At 48.4% G+C, this 21,085-nt stretch overlaps 1 protein-coding gene across 2 annotated transcripts in view; it reads right to left on the bottom strand.

Annotated features, from left to right (window-relative positions):
• The window catches only part of SLC25A25 (solute carrier family 25 member 25), a 158,567-nt gene extending 140,283 nt beyond the window's left edge, over positions 1–18,284 (bottom strand). Inside the window, exon 1 of one of the 2 annotated variants that reach the window (XM_085614174.1) lies at positions 17,845–18,284. In XM_085614174.1, coding sequence (XP_085470300.1) covers positions 17,845–18,102 — 258 coding nt within the window. In that variant the 5' untranslated portion in view covers positions 18,103–18,284. The remainder of the gene's footprint in view (positions 1–17,844) is intronic. The other variant, XM_085614175.1, reaches the window with a different exon arrangement.
• Between the last annotated feature and the right edge of the window lie 2,801 nt (positions 18,285–21,085).

Here is a 21,085-nt window from a genome sequence, read left to right as displayed (position 1 = left end):
AGGGAACACAAGGGGGTCAACGGCTGGGACTGAGGGCAGGGAACACAAGGGGGTCAACGGCTGGGACTGAGGGCAGGGAACACAAGGGGGTCAACGGCTGGGACTGAGGGCAGGGAACACGAGGGGCAAAGGGTGGGACTGAGTGCATGGAACACAAGAGGGTCAAAGGCTGGGACTGAGGGCAGGGAACACATGGGGCAAAGGCTGGGACTAAGGGCAGGGAACACATGGAGCAAAGGCCGGGACTGAGTGCAAGGAACACATGGGGCAAAGGCTGGGACTGAGGGCAGTGAACACAAGAGGGGCAAAGGTTGAGGTTAAGAGGGTCAAAGGCGGGGACTAAGGTCAGGGAACACAAGAGGGCCAATGGCTTTAGTGCAAGGGCCACCATCGAAGTGAAACTGTGGGTTTTGAACCCTGTCCCCACCACACCTCAAGACCTCCACAAAGCTCTACTCTGCGAGTTCTAAGGGACACAGCCGTCCTTCGAGCCATTACTTTTAAACTCACAAACTAAACCTCATACTCCCCACCCAACAGCCCTAATCTGATTAGATTCAGGTAGAACCTCGTTGGCCAATGCAGCCTTTCCTGAACAGAGAAATTGTAAGTGAAGGACCCCCCCCCCCCCCTCCTTATGAAACTAGTTTCCACCGTTTACATCCACGGTGCACAACTGCTTTACGATTGTTTTCCTAGCACTGAAGCCTGCCAACAAGCATTGGCAAATACAATAAGTCTGGTCACGGTAAGGCAGCATTTTTATTTTCTAGCACAAATATGAAAGTGGCAGTTAGTTTTAAATTAATGGAAAGGGAAAAAAGCATGTCTTACGGTGCAAACGCATATGTTTGGTTAAAAAAAAAGGAAATCAGTTAAAACTGATTAGATTGCGGAAATAAAGCAAGCATGACAAAGCCCCCGTCTTTTCTACTTGTTGGCTCTGCCAAGCTTTTTTGCTGGAGCTATTCTGCATTAGCGCTGAAGGAGCGGGTCGGGGTAGCCAGTGGAGTTAGGCAGGAAAATAAGCACATGAGCGAGGGAGCATGAAGCGCAAGAGACCAGCACACGCTCACTAAAAAAACATCATGAGGACGTGTATTGCCTGCTGGAGGATGGCTCCTTAGACATGCTATTTCTCACTGAGACTTGGCTTGACCCTTCTTCTGCTCCCATAGTTGCTCTGTCTACCCTGGTGGGCTATAAGATCCTTAGAGTCGATCGCCAGGGGTCAAGGGGAGGTGGGGTCGCAGTTATATACAAAGAAAAAATGGGACCTTCATCTGGGCAATTCAGAGGACTGGGCTGGATGCGAGGCTCTTGATTTAGTGCCTGTTTGTCAGCCCATTTCACACTTGGGGTTTCCCTGATCTACCGGCCGCCGGGATTATCTGGCCCCTTTCTTCAGGCTTGGGGAGATGCTCTCACATCGAGGGCGGTCAGGTTTTCCCGTTTTCTTGTATTGGGTGATTTGAACTTTCATATGGATATGCCTGAGGATAGGGAGGCGACTGACCTGTTGGACATTCTTCATACTGCCCAACTTGTTCAGCACGTCGGCCTTCCTATTCGTCAGGCTGGTCACAGATTGGACCCTATCTGCTCCAATTTTCCTATCCTGGTCACAGATCCTCTCCCAGTGACATGGTCTGATGATTTCATATCCTACTTCTCGTCTCTAGGGCCGGTGCTCGGGTGCTGGGCTCATCGAAGCCTGCTCTGGGGAAAGTGGATCCTCTGGAATTTGCTCGGGCTCTGGACATTGCCAGACCTGTGCTGTCTGGAGGAGTGCGTGTCAGAATTCACAGGTTGGGTGTCCGGTGCTGTGAATTCCATCTCCTCTTGCCGGCCCATCAGACCGACTAGAGTCACCCCCTCTAAACCCTGGTTTACTCCTGCCCTAAAAACGCTCAAACATGAGTGCAAAATTCTGGAGCGGGATTGGCGGAGGAGCAACTACTGCCCTATGGCGAAAATCAAACTCAGAGGGATGCAAAGGTCTTATTATGCCGCTATTTCTGTGGCTCAAGGTCATTTCTATGCGGTTCGCATTGATGCGGCCAGGAACAACTCGAAAGAAATCTTCTCCATAGTGCAGAGCTTTACCTCCCCGTTGGCCCAAACAAGTGCGACTCCCTCTTCCTTTGATTGGTGCAACACCTTGTCCGTGTTTTTCAGAGATAAAATCTTGGCCATTCAGGCCTCGTTCTCTCCTGATATTGGTGCTCGGACAGGGGCTTGGATGGTACGGGCAGTTCCGCCTACTCTGCTGTCTGATTTTAGCCCGGTCCACCCGTTGGAAACTCTTAAAATTCTCAGAGGACTTAAATCGGGGTCCCCTGCTGATGCTTGCCCGGCCAGACTTCTGGCTGATGTAGCGGAGAGCATTTATCTTGAAGTCACTCTGATTATCAATCTCTCTCTTCAGTCCGAGGTGGTTCCTCAGGTCTGGAAGCAGGCCAAGATTCTACCATTGCTTAAAAAAACCTTCCTTAGACCCGCTTAATCCAGGCAACTATCGCCCCATCTCTCTTCTGCCAGCCATTGCTAAGGTTTGTGAGAAGGTGGTGCACAAACAACTGTCTGACTTTGTGGAGACGGAGGCTATTCTGCACCCAGCGCAATCAGGGTTTCGGGCAGGACACTGTACTGAGACGGTCTTGGTTGAGATTGTGGAGGCAATTCGGACGTGCCTGGATGCTGGGGGCAGAGCAGCTTTGATTCTGCTGGACCTCTCGGCAGCCTTTGATACGGTCCCACACGATATTCTGCTCACCCGTCTCACTGAGATTGGCGTGTCTGGGACCGCATGGGGCTGGCTTAGGTCCTTTTTAGCAGACAGGGTTGAGCAGATTTGGCTCCCCCCTTTCATTCTACCCCCCTCCCGGTCACTACGGGTGTCCCGCAGGGCTCTTTCCTTAGCCCTTTGCTCTTTAACATTTATGTTATGCCTCTGATCCATCTGGCAGAAGCCCTTGGTGCTAAGGTTTTGGCCTACCCCGATGACACGCAGCTACTCTTTACTTGGGATAAGGCCCCCAGTTCGGTTCTTGCGGCCCAACAGTGTCTTCGTTCCATCTTCACCTGGCTGGCAGGTGCTCAGCTCAAGTGTAATGAGCAGAAATCTGAGATTCTTCTCTTTGACACTTTTCCTTCTGACTTTCGTCAACAGCTGTGGCCTCAGGAGCTTCCCCTTCCTCCCGCTGAGGATCAGCCCGCTAAGAACTTGGGTGTCTGGTTCAAGGAGAATCTCGTGTTCTCCACCCATATCAAGAAAACTGCTGGCTGCTGCTTTGGTCTTATCAAAACTCTCAGGAACTTTTTTCCTCTTCTCCCGCATGCAGCCAGAGTCACAGTTACTTGTGCTCTGATTCTCTCGGCTAGACTATGCCAACTCCCTTTATGTGGGGCCTCCGGGTTATTTGATCAAAAAATTGCAGGTGGTCCAGAACACGGCGGCCAGACTACTACTGGGTATTTCCTCGAGGAAGAGTGTCACGTCTCACCTGCACTCTCTTCACTGGCTTCCGGTTGCGGCCAGAATCAAATTTAAATCTCTAGCTCTGGCTCATCGTGCTCTCCATGGCCAGGGCCCTTTATATCTTCAGAGACGCTTTTCCTTCTATGTCCCCGCGCGGACTCTGCGCTCGGCTTCTTTAGGCCTAGCACTGATCCCGCGTTATAAACTTCAGAGGATTGGGAGCTGCTCTCTCGTGGTTAGGGCCAGCAGGGCCTGGAATGCCCTTCCACTTGATCTCCGTCTCACTCAGGAGCTCGCAGTCTTTAAAAGGAAGCTTAAAACATTCCTCTTTGCTTGATTGTCTTTGTTTGCCCTCAGGTTCGCGCCGGGATACTCGAGTAGCTGAGCGCGTTACAAGTGGAAATAACATAACATAACAGAGAGCACCATAGGTCGAAGGAAGAAGCACTTGGGCAACGGAGCATGCGAGACAATCATGTGCATGGGGGAGCATCAGCGTGCACGGAAGTCTCACGGAATGCTTAAGAAAATAAGCATTGGCAGAGCCGATAGGTCTCGCTTTTGGGACCTTATAAGTATTTAGTTATCCCACACACTATTCATGGTGCAACATCAACTGTTGCATGGTTAAACACTTATAAGGTCCCAAAGGCGAGACCTATTAGCTATGCCAATGCTTGTCCTTTTTCTGTTGTCGGTGGAGTTATGATGGAACAGAATTTACATCTGGAAATCAGACCGAGCTTGTGTCTTGATCAGGGTCTAAACATTTAATTCTGTGGTTGTTTTAGTTGACTTTAGTTTAAAAAACAATATATATGCCTATCTTTCATAAGTCCTAAGAACTAAATGGTTCCATTTTTTTCTTCCTCAGGGTTAAATATCAAGAGGAAACGTTCATGAGTCCAAACAAGGCACCGAGAAAGCAAAGCAGTCGTGGGATCTCCATCTTCTTCGGTTTTCGAAATAATGACCACCCAGAAACTTACAGACTGCGCCAGGATAGTGGGTTTGCCCTGCAGAGCATGGAGCCAGCATTGCCGATGCCCCAAGTTAAGGAACTGGATACCATGTTCACAGAACTTGTGGTAAGTTTCAAATTAATTCCGATGGAGTGGAATGAAGATCTCCCATGTTGGGCAGTTGATAATTTAGTGCAAATGATCAACAGAAAATTATTTTTAATTTGGCTGTGATCTACAAGCACAGCTATCTGCTTTGAGGCGAAGCACTGGACCTTAGATGGCCCAATGGGTGCCTAAGAGCTTTTTGTGGAGTTGCATGAGTGCCTCTGGACTGTGAAGCAGCAGTTAGTAAACCGAAGTTCAGTTAATTGATGCATGCATGCGAGTGTCCCAGATCTTGCTTACTTGATTCCACTGTTTTGCAACTTCTGCTTAAACCCAGGTTAATCAAGGTGTGTGAGATACTCCTCCGTTTTATTAGTATATATGTGGAGGAGGTACCCTGGCTTCCAACATGTTGTAGGTCTAATTCAAGATATGTATTTGAGTACTTGCGGGCTTTCTTGCCTAGTGTCGGAATATATGTTCAAAGCAAGCCACACTTGGATAATATTGTGACAAATACTAATATTTCTGTAATATTAGATTATTGCTGCTCTCCTTATAAAACCTGTGCACCACTTTCGGCTGGTTTAAAATGTGGCTTTTGGGTCATGTCTAGTTTTTCCTTACTGATCAAGAATGCTAGGTGTATGTATGTCACTTTTTAATAGTAAAGAATCTCTTTAACCCTCCGCCCACCTCACAATTTTAGTACCACATAAGCTCACCTACTTATGAACCCTTCTATAAGAGTGAGATTTGAGGCAGGGAGGCATGTGGAGGAGATAGCTCAGCTGGCAGTAAGGCTGCACGTGCCCACGAGGTTGAATGCTCAGTCTTGCCACAGGTTGGCAATGTTCCCAATAGGTTTCTTTGTGATTGAGAGGGCATACTTTTAGGGAGATAACCACCCTGTTTACACTCAGGGTACCCTAGTGTGTTGATTGCACTTTGCTTTTTGCTGGCTTTTGGCAGTGGGCACGCTAAACAACCCTATTACTCAAGTATACCATTCGTGTTGACTAATCATCATTTTTCCTCTGCCACTGACCACTTTTCAATGTCCGTTTGACCGCTCTGGTGATCGTGTTTGACAGTGAGGATCTGAGTTGTTCCAAGTATACGGTCTACTTGGAGACTTGCAATAAAGGCTGCAGTGAAGAAGGACATGAAGACCTACCTATGTTGAAAGGTCATTGAGGAATTTGGACAGAGCCATCACTGATGCAATGATGGAGGCCCTACAGCGGGGACCTGGAGAGTGCACCACACTGCTGCTCGGTTGACCCGTGCTCTATCGAATCCACTTTATAAAATCACTAATCTGGATATGATCAAAGACATGAGCCTGGACTTGATCCCTCATGTCAACAATTTCACCATGGTTGCTTCAGTGGTCTGCAAATGCTTGGAATCATGATTCTACCAATTCCAAGCCCGCGGATTCCCGCCATAACCTTGTTCTATCCCACATGGACTATTTTCAAGGACTGTATGTGGGACAGTTTGCCTTAACTGTGGCCGCGATATAATGAATCCAAAATCATGTGGCCATATCACTCCAGACTTGAGATGCATTGACCACATGCCTCCTTGCTGTTGATGGGTAATTGCAGGTTACCAATAAGACGTGGTCAGATTCAAGTCAGTCTGCTAAGCCCACAAGGCCCTTGTTGATGATCTACAGCATTACCCAGTCATCAGTGGTGACACCTATAAAATGTGAAATGGTTCCAGTATGTGGGTGGCATAGCCATTTCTATGAAATGCCCTCCATTACCTTCCCAAACTGCGGGTAACCTACCTGCTATACACTTGCCTAAGATCATCGAACCAGAACAGTCTTTGCTCCCAACCCGCAAGATTTAAGCCTTTTTGAGTAAGAACACTTCTAGTTAAAGGCTTTTCCATTTTAAATTCTCTCCCTCTACTGCATGCCATGACGCATTTCAGAGGAAACCCATAACCGGACTAAAAACCCACCTCTGACTGATTGTATTCTAGCACAGCTGGGGACTTCAGAAGCTGCTCATTCATCACCCTTTTGGCGCTGGTCTGGTGAGCGCTCAAACCCCCCCAACAAAAAGTATTTGGAAGCAGCCCTCAGCCTGCATTAATTAAGCGTAACATAAAACAATCGGGTGAAGATAAAATGTTATAAAAAATTTTAACGTAACTCGGTTATGTTGCTGCCCCGTTTATGTCTTAGTCGTTAATCTTAAATTGAGAAGTGGTTGCATTTGATTATTTGTGCTTTGAGTCGTATCTAGTGCAGCAATAAACATAGAGACGGTCGAAGAGCCTTTGGGAGAAGTAATTTAATGCGGCCACATGTACCGCCATGACTGCTCTGCCTCCTGGCTTTCTCCCTAGGTTTCATTCAGTAAACAGTGCTTACAACCGGCTTCTCGTTCCTGTCAGGGAGTCACACAGGGCGTGGGCCCACCAAACCTAGTCCTTTAAAATTCTATATCACTTCACGAAAGGTAACCCTGCTGAAGCTGCTTCTGGCCTAGTCAGCTGTGAATGCAGCGATATGCATCTGGAGAAAAGCAGTGGTGTCAGCATTTTCCTGCAGGTGCACCAGATCTCTGTGTCACAACATAACTTATATGTGTAAAGCGAACGTTCACCCACACGCATCTTGTCGCTGAATAACAGATGTTTATTGATACCCAAATCAATGGTATTCATTTGATCGACCTTCGAATGATGAAAGGCAGTGGGCCCGCCGGCATTTGAATATGTGACCATGAATGAGGTCGCACACAGGCCCCTACAGTGGACGCATTAGTCCACTAAGCCACCAGAGCCAGCTCCATTTGAGGATAAAGTTTGAGTTAAAGTTTTATTGGTGGGCCTTTCCAAGTGACAAAGTTAGTATTCACTTTGAACATGAAAATAACATCTAAGCCAAATCTGCTCATAGTGGCCGCTGGACCTTTTTAACGTAAATTTTTTCAAGAGCGGAGGTACGAGCCAATAAAGTCATCTTATGACAGATCGAACACTTTGAAGGGCCCCTTTATTGTTCCTGCTCCGCGTAAACGCCCTGGTTCTGTGTGTTCCATTGCCACGATCTGCGCCTGGCACGTGCTGTACCTTCAATGGGGCGGTGACGGCGACAGAAGGACCCCTTTGCCCAGTGCAGAAGACTTCCGGTATTTTTCTAATGGAGATCAGGCGATATCCCTATCGGGGCTAAAAGTTAATGCAGTCTAAGAAGCTCTGCTGCTGGGTGAGTGTGGTTACCCCGCCATGTACGCGGAGAACAATGGCTGAGACAACATGTTGTTTACTAAAGGCCCAGTTTAATGGCATTAACTTTGAAAGCGACAGTTCAGCTGTTTGCCCGCCAGGCTTATCTGTAGAAGAACCACAACAGCTCGACAATAGGAAATGCTGTTAAAAAAACCTTCTCTTACGTTAGGTAGGTACTCTGTCCATACCTTTCACATGCTATTTGCACGGGGCGTTTTCAGAAACGGTCTTTGGGGGAAAAAAGTGCATTTGGCTAGAAAGTAGATTGAATCATGTAGACAAGTGTTGGCATGGCGCTCGCCTACAAAGATAAGCCACGGTCAACGTAAATTGAGAATAGGGCAATGTGTTTGAGCAGGGTTGCAATTGGAAACAAGCATTGGCCGCGCGATCGTAAACGCGCGGACGCGAAAGTGATCGCGTTTGCGATCAAGCAGGGCGAACGATGAGCTTAATGAGGAAAGCCTCTGCTCGAAAGCGCGCGCCCGCGCACATGCACTGTAGCTCTAGGCCGGCCATGGCAGCATATTTTTAAAGCCCTTACAAAAAGTCTCGCCCGACCAGCGCATGCGCTAGGTCAGGCGAGACCTAAAAAAGAAAGCAGTTCCCTAAAAGTAAGAAGTGGAAGGTCACAAGTAAAGGAGCTATGCTTCAGGGGAGGGACAAACAAGACAGACAAGGCAAGCCATTGAATGAAAATCAAGTCAATGAGAGTGACCAGGCCAACCAATGGTGAGCAGTGGCGGGCTTCTAGCCCACTGTCAAGTCTTGGGAAGCAGACAACTGGTCTTTTGCAACCAGACTGCTCGTGCTGTCAGGTGGCTCCACCCAACAAGAATTGGAATAGCCAATAGGTCTCGTCTTTGGGACCTTATAGGGGTTTAGTTATCCAGCACAATATCCTTGGTGCAACAACATCAACTATTGCATGGCTAAACACTTATAAGGTCCCAATGGCGGGACCTATTGGCTATGCCAATGCTTGTTCAGTTATGCTCAGAGTTTATCCTGTCATCTTTCACCCTCACTCATTACCTGCCTTGTTTCCTCTACCTCCCTCATATTCCACTCCCTCAGGTGACTGAATTACAGGCAATAGCCCACTAAAGAGCCAAAACCGCAGAGCCTAAAAATGATGGAGCTTTACAATTCCATTCTTTGCAGAAAACCATCAAATCCAGACCTTAAGCTGCTTGAACAGTCAAGCTACCTGGTAATGGCGCGCATGTGACAAATGATGTATGATGATGAATGTATAGGATTCAGAGACCTGAGAAATTATATGTTCTAACCACAAGACTGTTTTGGGGTCTTCACCCATGGTGCCTCCCAACCAAACTTCACTAATTTAAATCTAGGAAGTTGAGCTCTGAACTTTCTTTGGAAAAAAGAATTTGTGAAATGTCTATCAACAAGCTTGCCATTCACCTAAATACATTATCAATGCAAAACCTAAATATTCTTGAACCTTAACAGCTATTGTGTATCTATTCACAAATACCCTGAGTGAGGGAAATCAAAATGTTGGGGGTTTATAGCTTTCTCTCCTAACTGTGTAAGTAATTTAGAAGAATTTTCTAAATATATACATTTATTTTGTTTTAAAGATTAATGGTGTCTTCGTAAAGTTGTAATTTTACAGTAGGCATATAAGAATATTGTTAGAACTGGGGGTCTCTAGTTGGCAGAGGTAGGTACCTTTGACCAAAGAGGGACCCTTGCTTCTAAGTCAGGGAAAGGGGATTACACTACTGGATAACCCCTCCTCACCCCCTTGATAGCTTGGCAAGAGCAGACAGGCTTATCTCAGAGGCAGTGTGTTAAGCATTAGTGAACACATACAGTAATACAATGAAAAAAATACAGGTGGACACCACAGGTTTTATAAAAATAAGTATTCTTTAAATAGACTTAACAAGATCATAAACGACAAAAATCCACAATATTGTACTCAAAATTGACTTAAAGATGGTAGAATTAGCTTAGTACAAGTTGCTGGTAAATGCGACAGTTCTCACAAAAGTACCTGGATGCGCAACGCAAAATAAACAATAGGTTCGCAACGTTGGCAATGCGTCGGTTCCTTGCTTTGGGGGAAGACTATGTTTTGCGCCTCAATGCTTGCGCAGAGTAGGGGATGCGTCTCGATCCATGCCAGAGAGGAGGTGATGCGTAGATTCTAGTGCTGCAGCCCGGTTGCGATGCGGCAAGATGGTGCCTCGATGCGATGCCATAATCCGGTGCGATGCCATAAGATGGCGCCCTTGAGACGATGCGACACGCCCTGGCAGCCTTGCGGCGACTCTGTACTTTGGAGCCGCGACAGGCCCAGCGACACGCCTCTCCGATGATGACAGCGACCCACCCTCACGGTTGCGACGCGCTTCTCCGGTGATGCGACAGCAGACCGCTGTGACGGAGGCACGCTTCTGGGAGATGCGGCGGCGGCACACTTCTCCGGGGATGCGATGACTACAGCTGCGGCAGCGACATGCTTCTTCTCGTTGTGTCACACTACCACCGACACACAGGCTTCTGCAGATAGAATTCCAACAGCACACTGGCAGGGGGCAGTCCAACTCCTACAGCTTCCTTTGGTTCTTCTCCTTGGCAGAGGTTTCTTTTTGGTGTTCCAGAAGTGATCTAAAGTCTTGGGTCCCCATATTTATACTACTTTTCTCTTTGTTCTCTGAAGGCAGAGAGGCCTTTGCCTAGTCAAAACCAGTTCTGGTCAGTCCTGGAGCACTTTGTTTACCCGACTCCTTCTTTCCTTTCAGAGTGCAGGGCAGAGGCATCAGACACACCACAGGAGGTGGAGCCAGCATTGTGGAGGGAAGGCACAGCCCTATTCAGGTCCCAGGTGAAAATCCGCCCACCCATCTACATGCAGATCTTCCTATTCAGCCCTGTGCTGACACACTCTCCCCTGGAATCCCCAGCCCCTGTCACTCACAGAACCAGACACACAATACACAACCTAGCTGAGGCGGCCTTGGACAGTTAATCAAGAAAATACCTACTTTCTAAAAGTGGTATTTTCAAACACAGAATGTTAAAACCAACTTCACTAAAGGTTGTATTTTATCATTCTGAGTTCAGGCATACTAAATTCGAATTTCTACCATGTTCCCCGAGTCAGTTAGGATTATAAGATGTAATAATCAAACTGCCCATTCTGGCCTATGGGGAACAGTTAGCCTTGAAATAGTGAAAAACGAAAATGGCTGTAATTCACCAGGGCATGTCCTACCTTATACTTACAATGCACCCTGCCCCTACCATAGGGGTGTCTGATATGAAGATATGGGAAGGTTTAGGGACTGGCAAGTGGGTGCACTTGGCCAGTCAGGTTCTGCAAAGGCAGGCCTGAGACACTTTACAAGCTGCTTCTGTGGGTGGCACAACCAGTGCTGCAGGTCCACCAGCAGCATTTGCTTTACAAGCCCTGGGCACACAGGGTGCACTGTACTAGGGTCTGACAAGTAAATCAAATAACCCAATCATGGAGTCACTAATCAATACATCAATTTAACATAGGGAGCACTTGCACTGTGGCACTGAATGGCAGTGGCGCAGTGCCCAAAGCATCTAAACCAGCAAAACATATGAAAAACAGAGGAGGCAATCAGAAAAAAATAGAAGGGAGACTCACGCCAATGGTACCAGGTCTAACAAATATGTGACAAGGAAGACATTTATTGTAAATCTCTCTAGATCCACCAAAATGAAACTAACCATTAAAAAAAAGTACCTGGACCAGACAAATCTTTCACAGCGTTCCACATTTAGTCCCTTCCTTGATCCAAATAACATTTGGAAAGGGCAAACAATCACTTGGGCTTCGTCCTTTAACAGCCCTGTCTTTTAGTGAACTTTAGCAAACATGACAAAAATCCAGAGTGGGCTAATCGAGTTTTCAGAGCACTTTGATGAAGACTCTGCATGACAAGTAAAACATAGACTATTAAAATATTGGCAAATAATATAGAAACGTGCTATTAACTAGCTGGCAGTTTTTCTCCATGAACATATGCATATCTAGAAATTCTGTTAATTTCAGCCCGTTATACGTTTTATCTGCTCCGTCCAGCACCTTGTAACGTACAAGGGTGCCCGACACAATAACAGACCCACATCCTGGTACCTTAAAGAGGTCTTGCCATCACCCCACAGGTCAATACACACTTCACAGCCCAGCAGATTACTGTTAATCCCTAAGGTATTAAAAACCAGTGGTGTTGCTAAACAAGCACAGAGGACTGGGCACTTAGTGTTGAAGGGACATAGGAGTACAGTTGCAATTAACAAGAGTTCAGCCCGTCAACAAACATATGAACTAGATGACTCCTTTTGTGGGATAGTGAACTCATATCCTAAAAGAGGCAAATAATGTAAAGCAACACACATTAATATTTGCCTGCATTTCTTGTTTTGAGCAGACTGAATTACCTACGTTTCTTGTTGTAAAACTAGTTGCTGCCCCAAGGGTTGTTTGCTTCTTGTAGGTGTTTATACTCGTCTCTCGCACAAGACATTCTAGTAAAATTATTCTTGCTCCTGAGGTAGGCTCTCCACTCTCTTAAGGAGCCAAAACATTGCATTAAGCTTTTTTGATAACATGATATCCTTGATAAAATGAGCATGAATATTTCGCTCGTAAGCGCGCCCCCGCAAGCTTGAAGCCAGCAAAAGCGTGTGGGAGCATTTTCTGAAGCCCACTTACTAAGTCTTGCCGGAGTAGCGCATGCGCTGGCTCAGGCCAGACCTAAAAAGCACAATGACGCTCCTATGAGTCACCAGGTGACCGTCATTATTACTTAATTTGCTGTTCCAAGATGGCAGGCAGCACTTGGAGGGTTTAGTTAAAAAATCTTTTTTGTGAGCAAAAGCACAGTGCTGTAGCAGAGTAGATAGAAGCCTATTGGTGGACGCCACAAAAAAAAGAAGAGGAAGATAGGGAGGGAGGAAAAGAGGCGAGGAGAGGAAAATAGGGAGAGGAAAAAAGTAGAGAAGAGGAGGGATAAGGTGAGGAAGAGAATTGGGGAGAGAGAGAGAAAGTGAGATGAGGAGAGGGTAAAAGAGTTTGGGAGAGAAAGTAGGAGGATGAAAAGGCTTTTGACGGGGCGGCTCCTGCCCCTGCAGATGAGCAGCAGATACTGGGCAGGAGGGAGCGCACCCGACTGGGGCAGGAGCCTCAGCTGCAGGGGAAAGAGCCATCCAAAAGAAGAGGCTCCTACTTTCGGGAGCAGGGTTCTACTCCTGCCCTTCGCCACTTCTCATTCTCTCCATCCTTCCGGCACACTTTCCTTCTCTCCCCCCTTTCTGTCACCCCGTCTCCCGCCCTCCTCTTCTCTTCCTCACCATCTCTCCCCCATTCCTTCTCTCCTTTACCCTTTCTTATCACCCATCCCACCTTCCCTGGGGAGGCTCCTGCCCCTGCAGATGGGTACTCCATACTGGGGCAGGCGGGCACCAGCCTGCCCCACTGCCAGCTCTCAGAAACGAGAGGAAAGAGAAGCGCTAAGGGCTCAATGTGTAACAGATCCTATCACAGACCCTCCGATGAGCGATAATGTGCACATGACATACCCATGGGCACGTATCAGTTCGGGCAAGGAAGGTCACTGGAGGCACTTAAAGCGCCTTAACAGCCTCTAGAGGCCAAGGGAGCGGGAGCCGGCCTCACCGAGGACCTACCGTGAATAGACATCAAGAATTATGTCAAAAACCTAGAAAAGACACCATCCCAGCCGTCCTTTAGCCACACACCCACCCATGTGTACCCAAGACAAGACACCATCCTAGCAGGCCTTTACACCCCGAGTGCACCCGAGACATCATAGCCGGTCTTTATCCACCAAGTCTACCCACGATACTACCCTATCCGTCTTTTACGCACCGGAGCCTACCAGAGGCAATACACCATCCCAGCCGGCCTTTACCCACCCCAGTGTACATAAGACATGAGACTACTCTAGCTGGCTTTTATGCAGAGGAGTCCAGAGCAGGCAAGACACCATCCTAGCCAGCCTTTACCCACCGAGGCGTACCCAAGACACCATACCAGCTGGCCTTCACCCACCCAAGTGTACCAAGCCAACATCCCAGCCAGCCTTTACCATCCAAGTGTACCCAAGACACCACACCAGCCGGTGTTTACCCACCCATGTGTACACAAAAGACAAGAGACTGTTGTAGCCGGCCTTTAACCACCCAAGTGTACCCAAGACCCCCACCCTAGTCAGCCTTTACCCACAAGATTGTACCCCAGAAAAGACACCACTCTAGCCGGCTTTACCCACTAGAGTGTATCCAAGACACCACCCTAGCCGGCTTTACACACCTGAACGCACCCAAGACAAGACACCATCCCAGCCTGCCTTTACCCGCCCATGTCTACTACAGGCAAGACAAAAACTGCCTGCCTCTCTGGGGCAAGAATCTTACCAGGTCAGGGGTGTGGATTCCCTATAGCCCTACACCCAGTACATATGGTTTAAGGCCAATGACAACAAGTTTCCATGTTTATTTTGTCCTTGGGACAAGTCGGCTCAACCACAAGCAGCACAAACCCTTTGGCTGCCAGTTTACCAACCACAGTAAGGATCAGGGAAGGGCATGGTCTGCAGGTAAGGTAATATTTGTGTCCATGTGTTAATGCTGCTCATACTTGTATTTATGGTTCATTAATGCAAAGCCTTTAGTAGGGTGAGCGCTCTAAGGAAGTGTTATAATCTCAGACTGCACTACTGACAGAGGTCCCAGCATAAAAATGTGTACACACGTTTGCAAAGTTTAACAATATGAGGCTATGTATAATGCTCCCCGATTAGATGCAAACATTTGCAGAAGCTTGAAAGCAAGATGGACTAGTCTTTGCTTTCAAAATAAAATGGACACAGAAAAATACAACTAGGAAAAAATATGTAAGTACCATTTCTCTGAAGCATCATTTGGTAAAATGTGTTAATGCATGCTAATATTTCCAAAAATATTTATAATGGAAAAATCAGTGCAACAGTTTGAACAAGATTATGGGAAATATTTAAATAAATAAGCATTGGCAAAGCCAATAGCTCTGCCATTCTTGGTCAGCATTTTAGTTTTGGTAATGCTTTTCTTGTTTTGACATGGTTTTTGTAAAACGTTATTGTTGTGTGAGCTGCCGGGCCCTCACCATTATAGCAAACATTGGCAAAAAGCAAAAATATATTTTTGGCCTCAAAATACACACATTGCCACCGTAGTCTGTTGCGTGCCAATATGCTCTTAGTGAAAGAACAGAATGCGGTCACTCACAGTGAAGTCAGCCGATACATAGGTAGAGACATACAATTTAATTAAACCAAACAAAAGGAATTGGTTAATGCCAGACTTAATGAGAGACCCAATTCTTTAAGATAATCACAAAACTACACCCATTGGTACATGTCCTAGCATTAGTTCAGACTTAGGGCTTTCGTGGATTTATAAGAATTTACAGAAGTAAGCTAGGAAATGGCACTACCACATATTTGCACCATCACTTACAAACAATACACAACTCTATCCTATACCAGCAGCCAACCCACTCATCATTAACATAACCCAATTCCACAACATACTTAACTTTATCCCATCCAGACACACACTCCCTGCTCTAATTACTCCTAACAAACCCCCTTTTGTCACCAACAAACCTATGCTCAGCCTTCCATCATTTCTACGACCAACACCCTCCTCTGCTTTCTACCACAATAACACAAACCTTACACTCCACCACACATATTACCTCTGGCAGCAAACAAGTCTAAGACAAACATCTTAACACTAGTCATCCCATCTTACACACATCATACACCCTACTCACAAACACATCATACACCCTACTCACAAACACATCACCACCCCCTTTACCTTACAAATTCCACTCACAAACAATACTCTACAAAAAAATCCCTCTCAGAACACAGATACATAACCACCTCGTTTCACTACTCCTCAAAAACAAAACAGGCACACCAGCACAACAAAACCTCACATGCAACACCTCATAATACTTTCCAAAACCACGAACATACACCCACCTTCCAGACTACACAAATGATATATACCATGAACACACTCCAATGTCAAGTTTTCTTTGTTACCCCTCACCTAACACATATTCAGCAACCCTCTTAACTGTCTCATCCATTGGACTATGTAGACCCTTACTACATGACCCCCTATGCTGCACCACCCCCCAACTCATACAACGTCCACCCTAAATAGACGCAAATAAAATAAGCAACATACCACTCCTCACAACTTCACTTCTCCATGTCTACTACACAAGGTTACACTACAAAAACAACACAGCTCACCAACTCACTCTCAAACCACCGTCGCCACCAACCACACACACAGACCAATCAAAAGATCTTAGCCTGCTGGAGGAGGAACACTATACAGAACAGCTACACAATTGCTATCCTCATACTGCTAATACCAACGCTACGGACACCTGCTACAATCCCACAAAATACTCCTCGCTCTTCTGCAAAACGAAGTCACACTATCGCCAAAGCACATTCCCTAAAATGTCGACAAATAACTGCTCAATTGCTCTCTAAATACAAACATATCTGCGACCTGCTCACTGACACAAAACCTAGCATACTATTCATTTCTGAATCATGGATGGGACTTGATATGGCTCCAGTTCTGCATGAAGCCGTTCCTCTAGGCTATCAAGCTAAATCGCATAGGCAAAAGAGTAGGTGGCCTAACTTGTGTTCAGGCAAACATTAAATATCACTAAAGCCGATTACGTCTCTATACAAGGTTGTGAGGCACTCGTCACCAGATGTAACTACACATGTTCATGTTAACTTCCTGCTCCTTTACAGACCTTCACCTAGCAATGCAATCTTCCCAGACGCACTTCTAGACACAATTCAAACCTGATAACACTACACTCCACCCTTCTGGGTGACCTCAACAGGTTTAACAAACCCAATATGCTCCATCTGAACACAATCATTGCAGGCCTAGACGACAAGAACCTGCATCAAATCGTCCACAAACATCGCTGGACACATCCTAGATGTCATTTTTGCAAACTCAGAACTAGTGACCTTTTAAACAACGACTCCAGTCACATGGTCGGATCACCATTTGGTTGCTTTCCAACATATAATAAATACAAAGCGCCCCTCAGCAAGCCTTTATCCACCTGCAAATGACAAATTCTGGCAGAAATTTGTTTTCCAGACTGTCCAATACATAGTTTTAAAACATGTCAATATGAAATTCTGTGGCCATTTCAATGTAAAATCTGCTGATTGCTAATGACAGTGAGCTGCTACTTTATGCTTAGTTATGTATTTATTAAGTGACAGCTTTTAAACAATTTGAGAAACATTCCTGCCCCGCACTTATGACAATGTGGTTAATGAACGGAGGCAAGTCAGCGGTCATGTGTATCCTATATGTGGCTAGATTTGTATTATATACGGAGCAAAAGAATAGTCTATTAAATCAAACAAAAGAGTTTTCTGTACAGCAGACATTCTGAACGTGCTTATTTGAAGGTGCCCTCATATGCGATAAAGAAAAAATGGCGTCTCAGTGAATTAAAATACTTGCCCCGGATCCCATAATTTGAAACTAGTTTATGGGTCAAGAGCAGTATAATTAGGCTGAGTAGATTATTTAAGTCACTAGACACCCTCAGCTCCCCCACCCTCGCTCACCCTCAGCTCCCCCACCCTCGCTCACCCTCAGCTCCCCCACCCCTCGCTCACCCTCAGCTCCCCCTCACTCACCCTCAGCCCACCCAGCTCCCCCCTTCGCTCACCCTCACCTCCCACCCTCGCTCACCCTCCCCCACTCACGCTCCCCCCTCACTCACCCTCAGCTCCACCCTCTCACCCTCAGCTCCCCACCCCTCGCTCACCCTCAGCTCCCCTCTCACTCCCCTCAGCTCCCCCCCCCTCACTCCCCCTAAGCTCCCCCCCTCACTCACCCTCAGCTCCCCCCCCTCACTCCCCCTAAGCTCCCCCCCTCACTCACCCTCAGCTCCCCCTCCGTCCGGTGCACCCCCAGCCGCCGCAGCCCGATGCTCAGGTCCGTCACGCAGATGCCTCCGTCCCGGTTCACGTCCAGCTGCTGGAAGAGGAGCTGCAGCCGCTGCTCCTGCTCGGGGCCCCCGCACTGGGCACCGCCGCAGGGTGAGAGGGGGGAGACGGGCAGCCCCGGGGCCCCGACGCCCGGCTCACACTGGCACAGCACCCCGCCCAGGAGCGGGGGAAGGGAGGGCCGCAAGGGCATGTGGGGGCTTCTGGGGGCACTGATCCACGAGGAGCCGGTGTCGCGTCCGTCACTTCCGCTCCTATCCCCGCGCGCGCGCCGATCGTGAGCTTCTAAATGCCGGTAAATTGGACCCGCGCCTCCGTGTCCCCTGACCGGAAATGCGTCATTGCCGCGCCTCCACCAGCCCAGAGCCCAGACGTGGCTGCCCAGCCTCCGGCTCGTGCCGCATCCGACCAACCACAGCGGCGGTAGTAGTGACGCACTCACATACCGACCGCTCATTGGCCCCGACAGTCACACCCGCGAGGCGGACGGGAGCAAATTTGTCGATACGTTATTGGACTTTGTAAGAAGATTGACTTCGCGAGCAGCCAATAGGAATATAGGATTCCGAGCGCCAATATTTAAACGGCTAGGGTGTAATGTTGCCCTGAGGCGGTGTCACCGGATCCCGGAAGCTGAGCCGCAGGCGGGGGAGGCGGCACAAGTGATCCCCCATAGGAGGGGAGGAACGCCTGAGACAGGTGAGGCCATGAGTGCGGCTGCAGAAGTGCATTCAGTGAACCCCACTACTGTATCTATTTACCACTCACAAGTGCCTCCAGTGAACCCCACTACTGGAGCTATTTACCACTCACAAGTGCCTCCAGGGAACCCCACTACTGGATCTATTTAACACCCACAAGTGTCTCCAGTAAACCCCACTACTGGATCTATTTACCACCCACAAGTGTCTCCAGTAAACCCCACTACTGGATCTATTTACCACACACAAGTGTCTCCAGTAAACCCCACTACTGGATCTATTTACCACTCACAAGTGCCTCCAGTGAACTCCATTAAAGTATCTTATTTACCACTCACTAGTGCCTCTAGTGCACTCTGTAGTGTCGCGGTCTAGTTGACGCGCACTACGTCAGAGTAGGAATGCGCGTAGTGGCCATCTTGGACGCTACTGCGCATGCGCGAGGGAGAGCGAGGCGCGAGAGAAGCGAACGGAGCTCACAGCCCGGCGCTCTCTTGGTGAAGTGATCTGTAAGGTTAATAAAGGCAGTTTTACCAGCCATAACCTGTCTCCTGCCTATCCTTGAGAGGTCCTGGTACTACATGTAAGGAAGCAACATTACAGTGGCGACGAGCCACGGATAAAAGAAAGTGAGAGAGGTGCCCCAACCTGCACATAGGAGGACGACCTACGCATGGGGACCGCTCAACACGCAGAGAACAGACCCTGGAGGTCGAGGACAGACACCAACGCACCGAGAGAGCGCGGCAGAGGCAGACGGATGCCAGAGGGTGGCGCAAGAGCAGTAAGTGAGCCGTCCACGAGGAAGAAGAAAGTCAGGGGCAACCCGGGGTGAGGCAGTAGAGACCCTGGCGGAATCGGGTGGAGACGGCGCAGGCAGCTCCGACGAGATCCCAGTGACCCAAAGAAGGGGGGAGAGGACAGAAGCGCCAGGTAGCCCGAGGAAACAAGTGGACGCCAAGATGAGTGCGCAGGCATCAGCATTAACGACGCCGGTTCCGTTCCTCCCGCGGCCAGGAGAACCCCAAATGAAATGGGAAGACTGGAGGGAGTACTTCAAAAATTACCTAGAAGCGCTGGAAGATGAGAATGAGGAGGCGTTCTCCAGCGCCAGGAGGAATAGGATACTACTGCACAACCTGGGACCCGAAGGCATACGGGTATTCCAGAACCTCACACCGGTCGCCAGACAGGCAGCGGACACCGACGTGTTCAAACATGCCCTCGAAGATCTGGACAACCACTATCGCCCCGCAGTATGCACCTCCATCGACCGCTACAACTTCCAGCAGAGGAAGCAAGAAGCGGGGGAAACGATAGACGATTACGTGGCGGCACTGTGGAAGCTTGCGATAACATGCAAATATGGAGGATTGCAAGACGAATTCATCAAAGACCAAATCGTGATGCACACGACAAGCAAATCGGTGCAAGACAAATTGTGGGCGAGTGGAGATGCGACGCTGAAAGACATGATCGCCATAGTGAAGAGGGCAGAGCTGACCAAGCGCTGCGCAGAAGCAGCAAAGAGAGATCAAGCCCCGAGACTCACGATAAACAAGGTAGATGACGCAGACCAACAGGGAAGAGGAAAACCGGCGCCTGGAGAATACAGAGGATCATACAAGGCGAAAGGCAAACCGGGACAGCCGTGGAAGCAAGACAAGGGAGAAACGGCGAGGTGCTACAGATGTGGAAGCCCGAGCCACGCGGCACATGACAAACGGTGCCCCGCCTTCAGAGCCAAATGTGCGTTTTGCGGCCTGGTCGGCCACTACGAGAAGGTGTGCAGAAGGAAAGGGAAACAACGTGTGGTGAAATTCGTGGCACAGGACATAGGCGAAGAAGAAGAAGGCCAGGAGGAAGATGACGAAGTCCTGTGCGTGGAAGACCAGGTACTGGGCATCGAGGGGAGAAGAGCGCGCAAGCCCCAGTGCGACATGCTCATTGGAGGAGTAGGAATCACCATAGTGGCGGATTCGGGGTCCCCTTACACGATCGTCCAAAGATCGGTGTGGAACGAGAGGTTCGAACCCACACTGGGCTCAAGCCTAGAACCACCTGATATACGACCGGTCACCTACACAGGGGAACCCATTCCGATGGTCGGATTCAGGAGACTGCTGTTCCAATTCAAAGAACGCAGCGCCCACTGTAAATTATATGTCGCGGAGAAGGGACCATCAGTCCTAGGGTGGATGGACCAAGGAGAGTTGGGCGTACAGCTGAACCCAGGAGGGGACGTCCAAGTGCTGGTGACCTTGGACGGAGATGAGTTGACAGCAGCGAAATGGCGGGGCGGACACCCGAAAGTGTTTGGCGGCAAGATCGGTAAACTCGAGAAGTTTACCCACAAGATCGTCCTCAAGGAAAACGTCAGTCCTGTGGCGCACAGAGTGAGGAACATACCGATAGCAGTGAGAGAGGCGGTGCAACATGAACTACACCGACTGGAGGACGGGGGAATCATCGAAC

The sequence above is a fragment of the Triturus cristatus genome, chromosome 1_2 (genome assembly GCF_964204655.1).
Source record: "Triturus cristatus chromosome 1_2, aTriCri1.1, whole genome shotgun sequence".
In the NCBI taxonomy this organism is placed as follows: domain Eukaryota; kingdom Metazoa; phylum Chordata; class Amphibia; order Caudata; family Salamandridae; genus Triturus; species Triturus cristatus.
The sequence above is the reverse complement of the archived record's forward strand: the minus strand, read 5'-3'. Positions and strand labels throughout refer to the sequence as shown.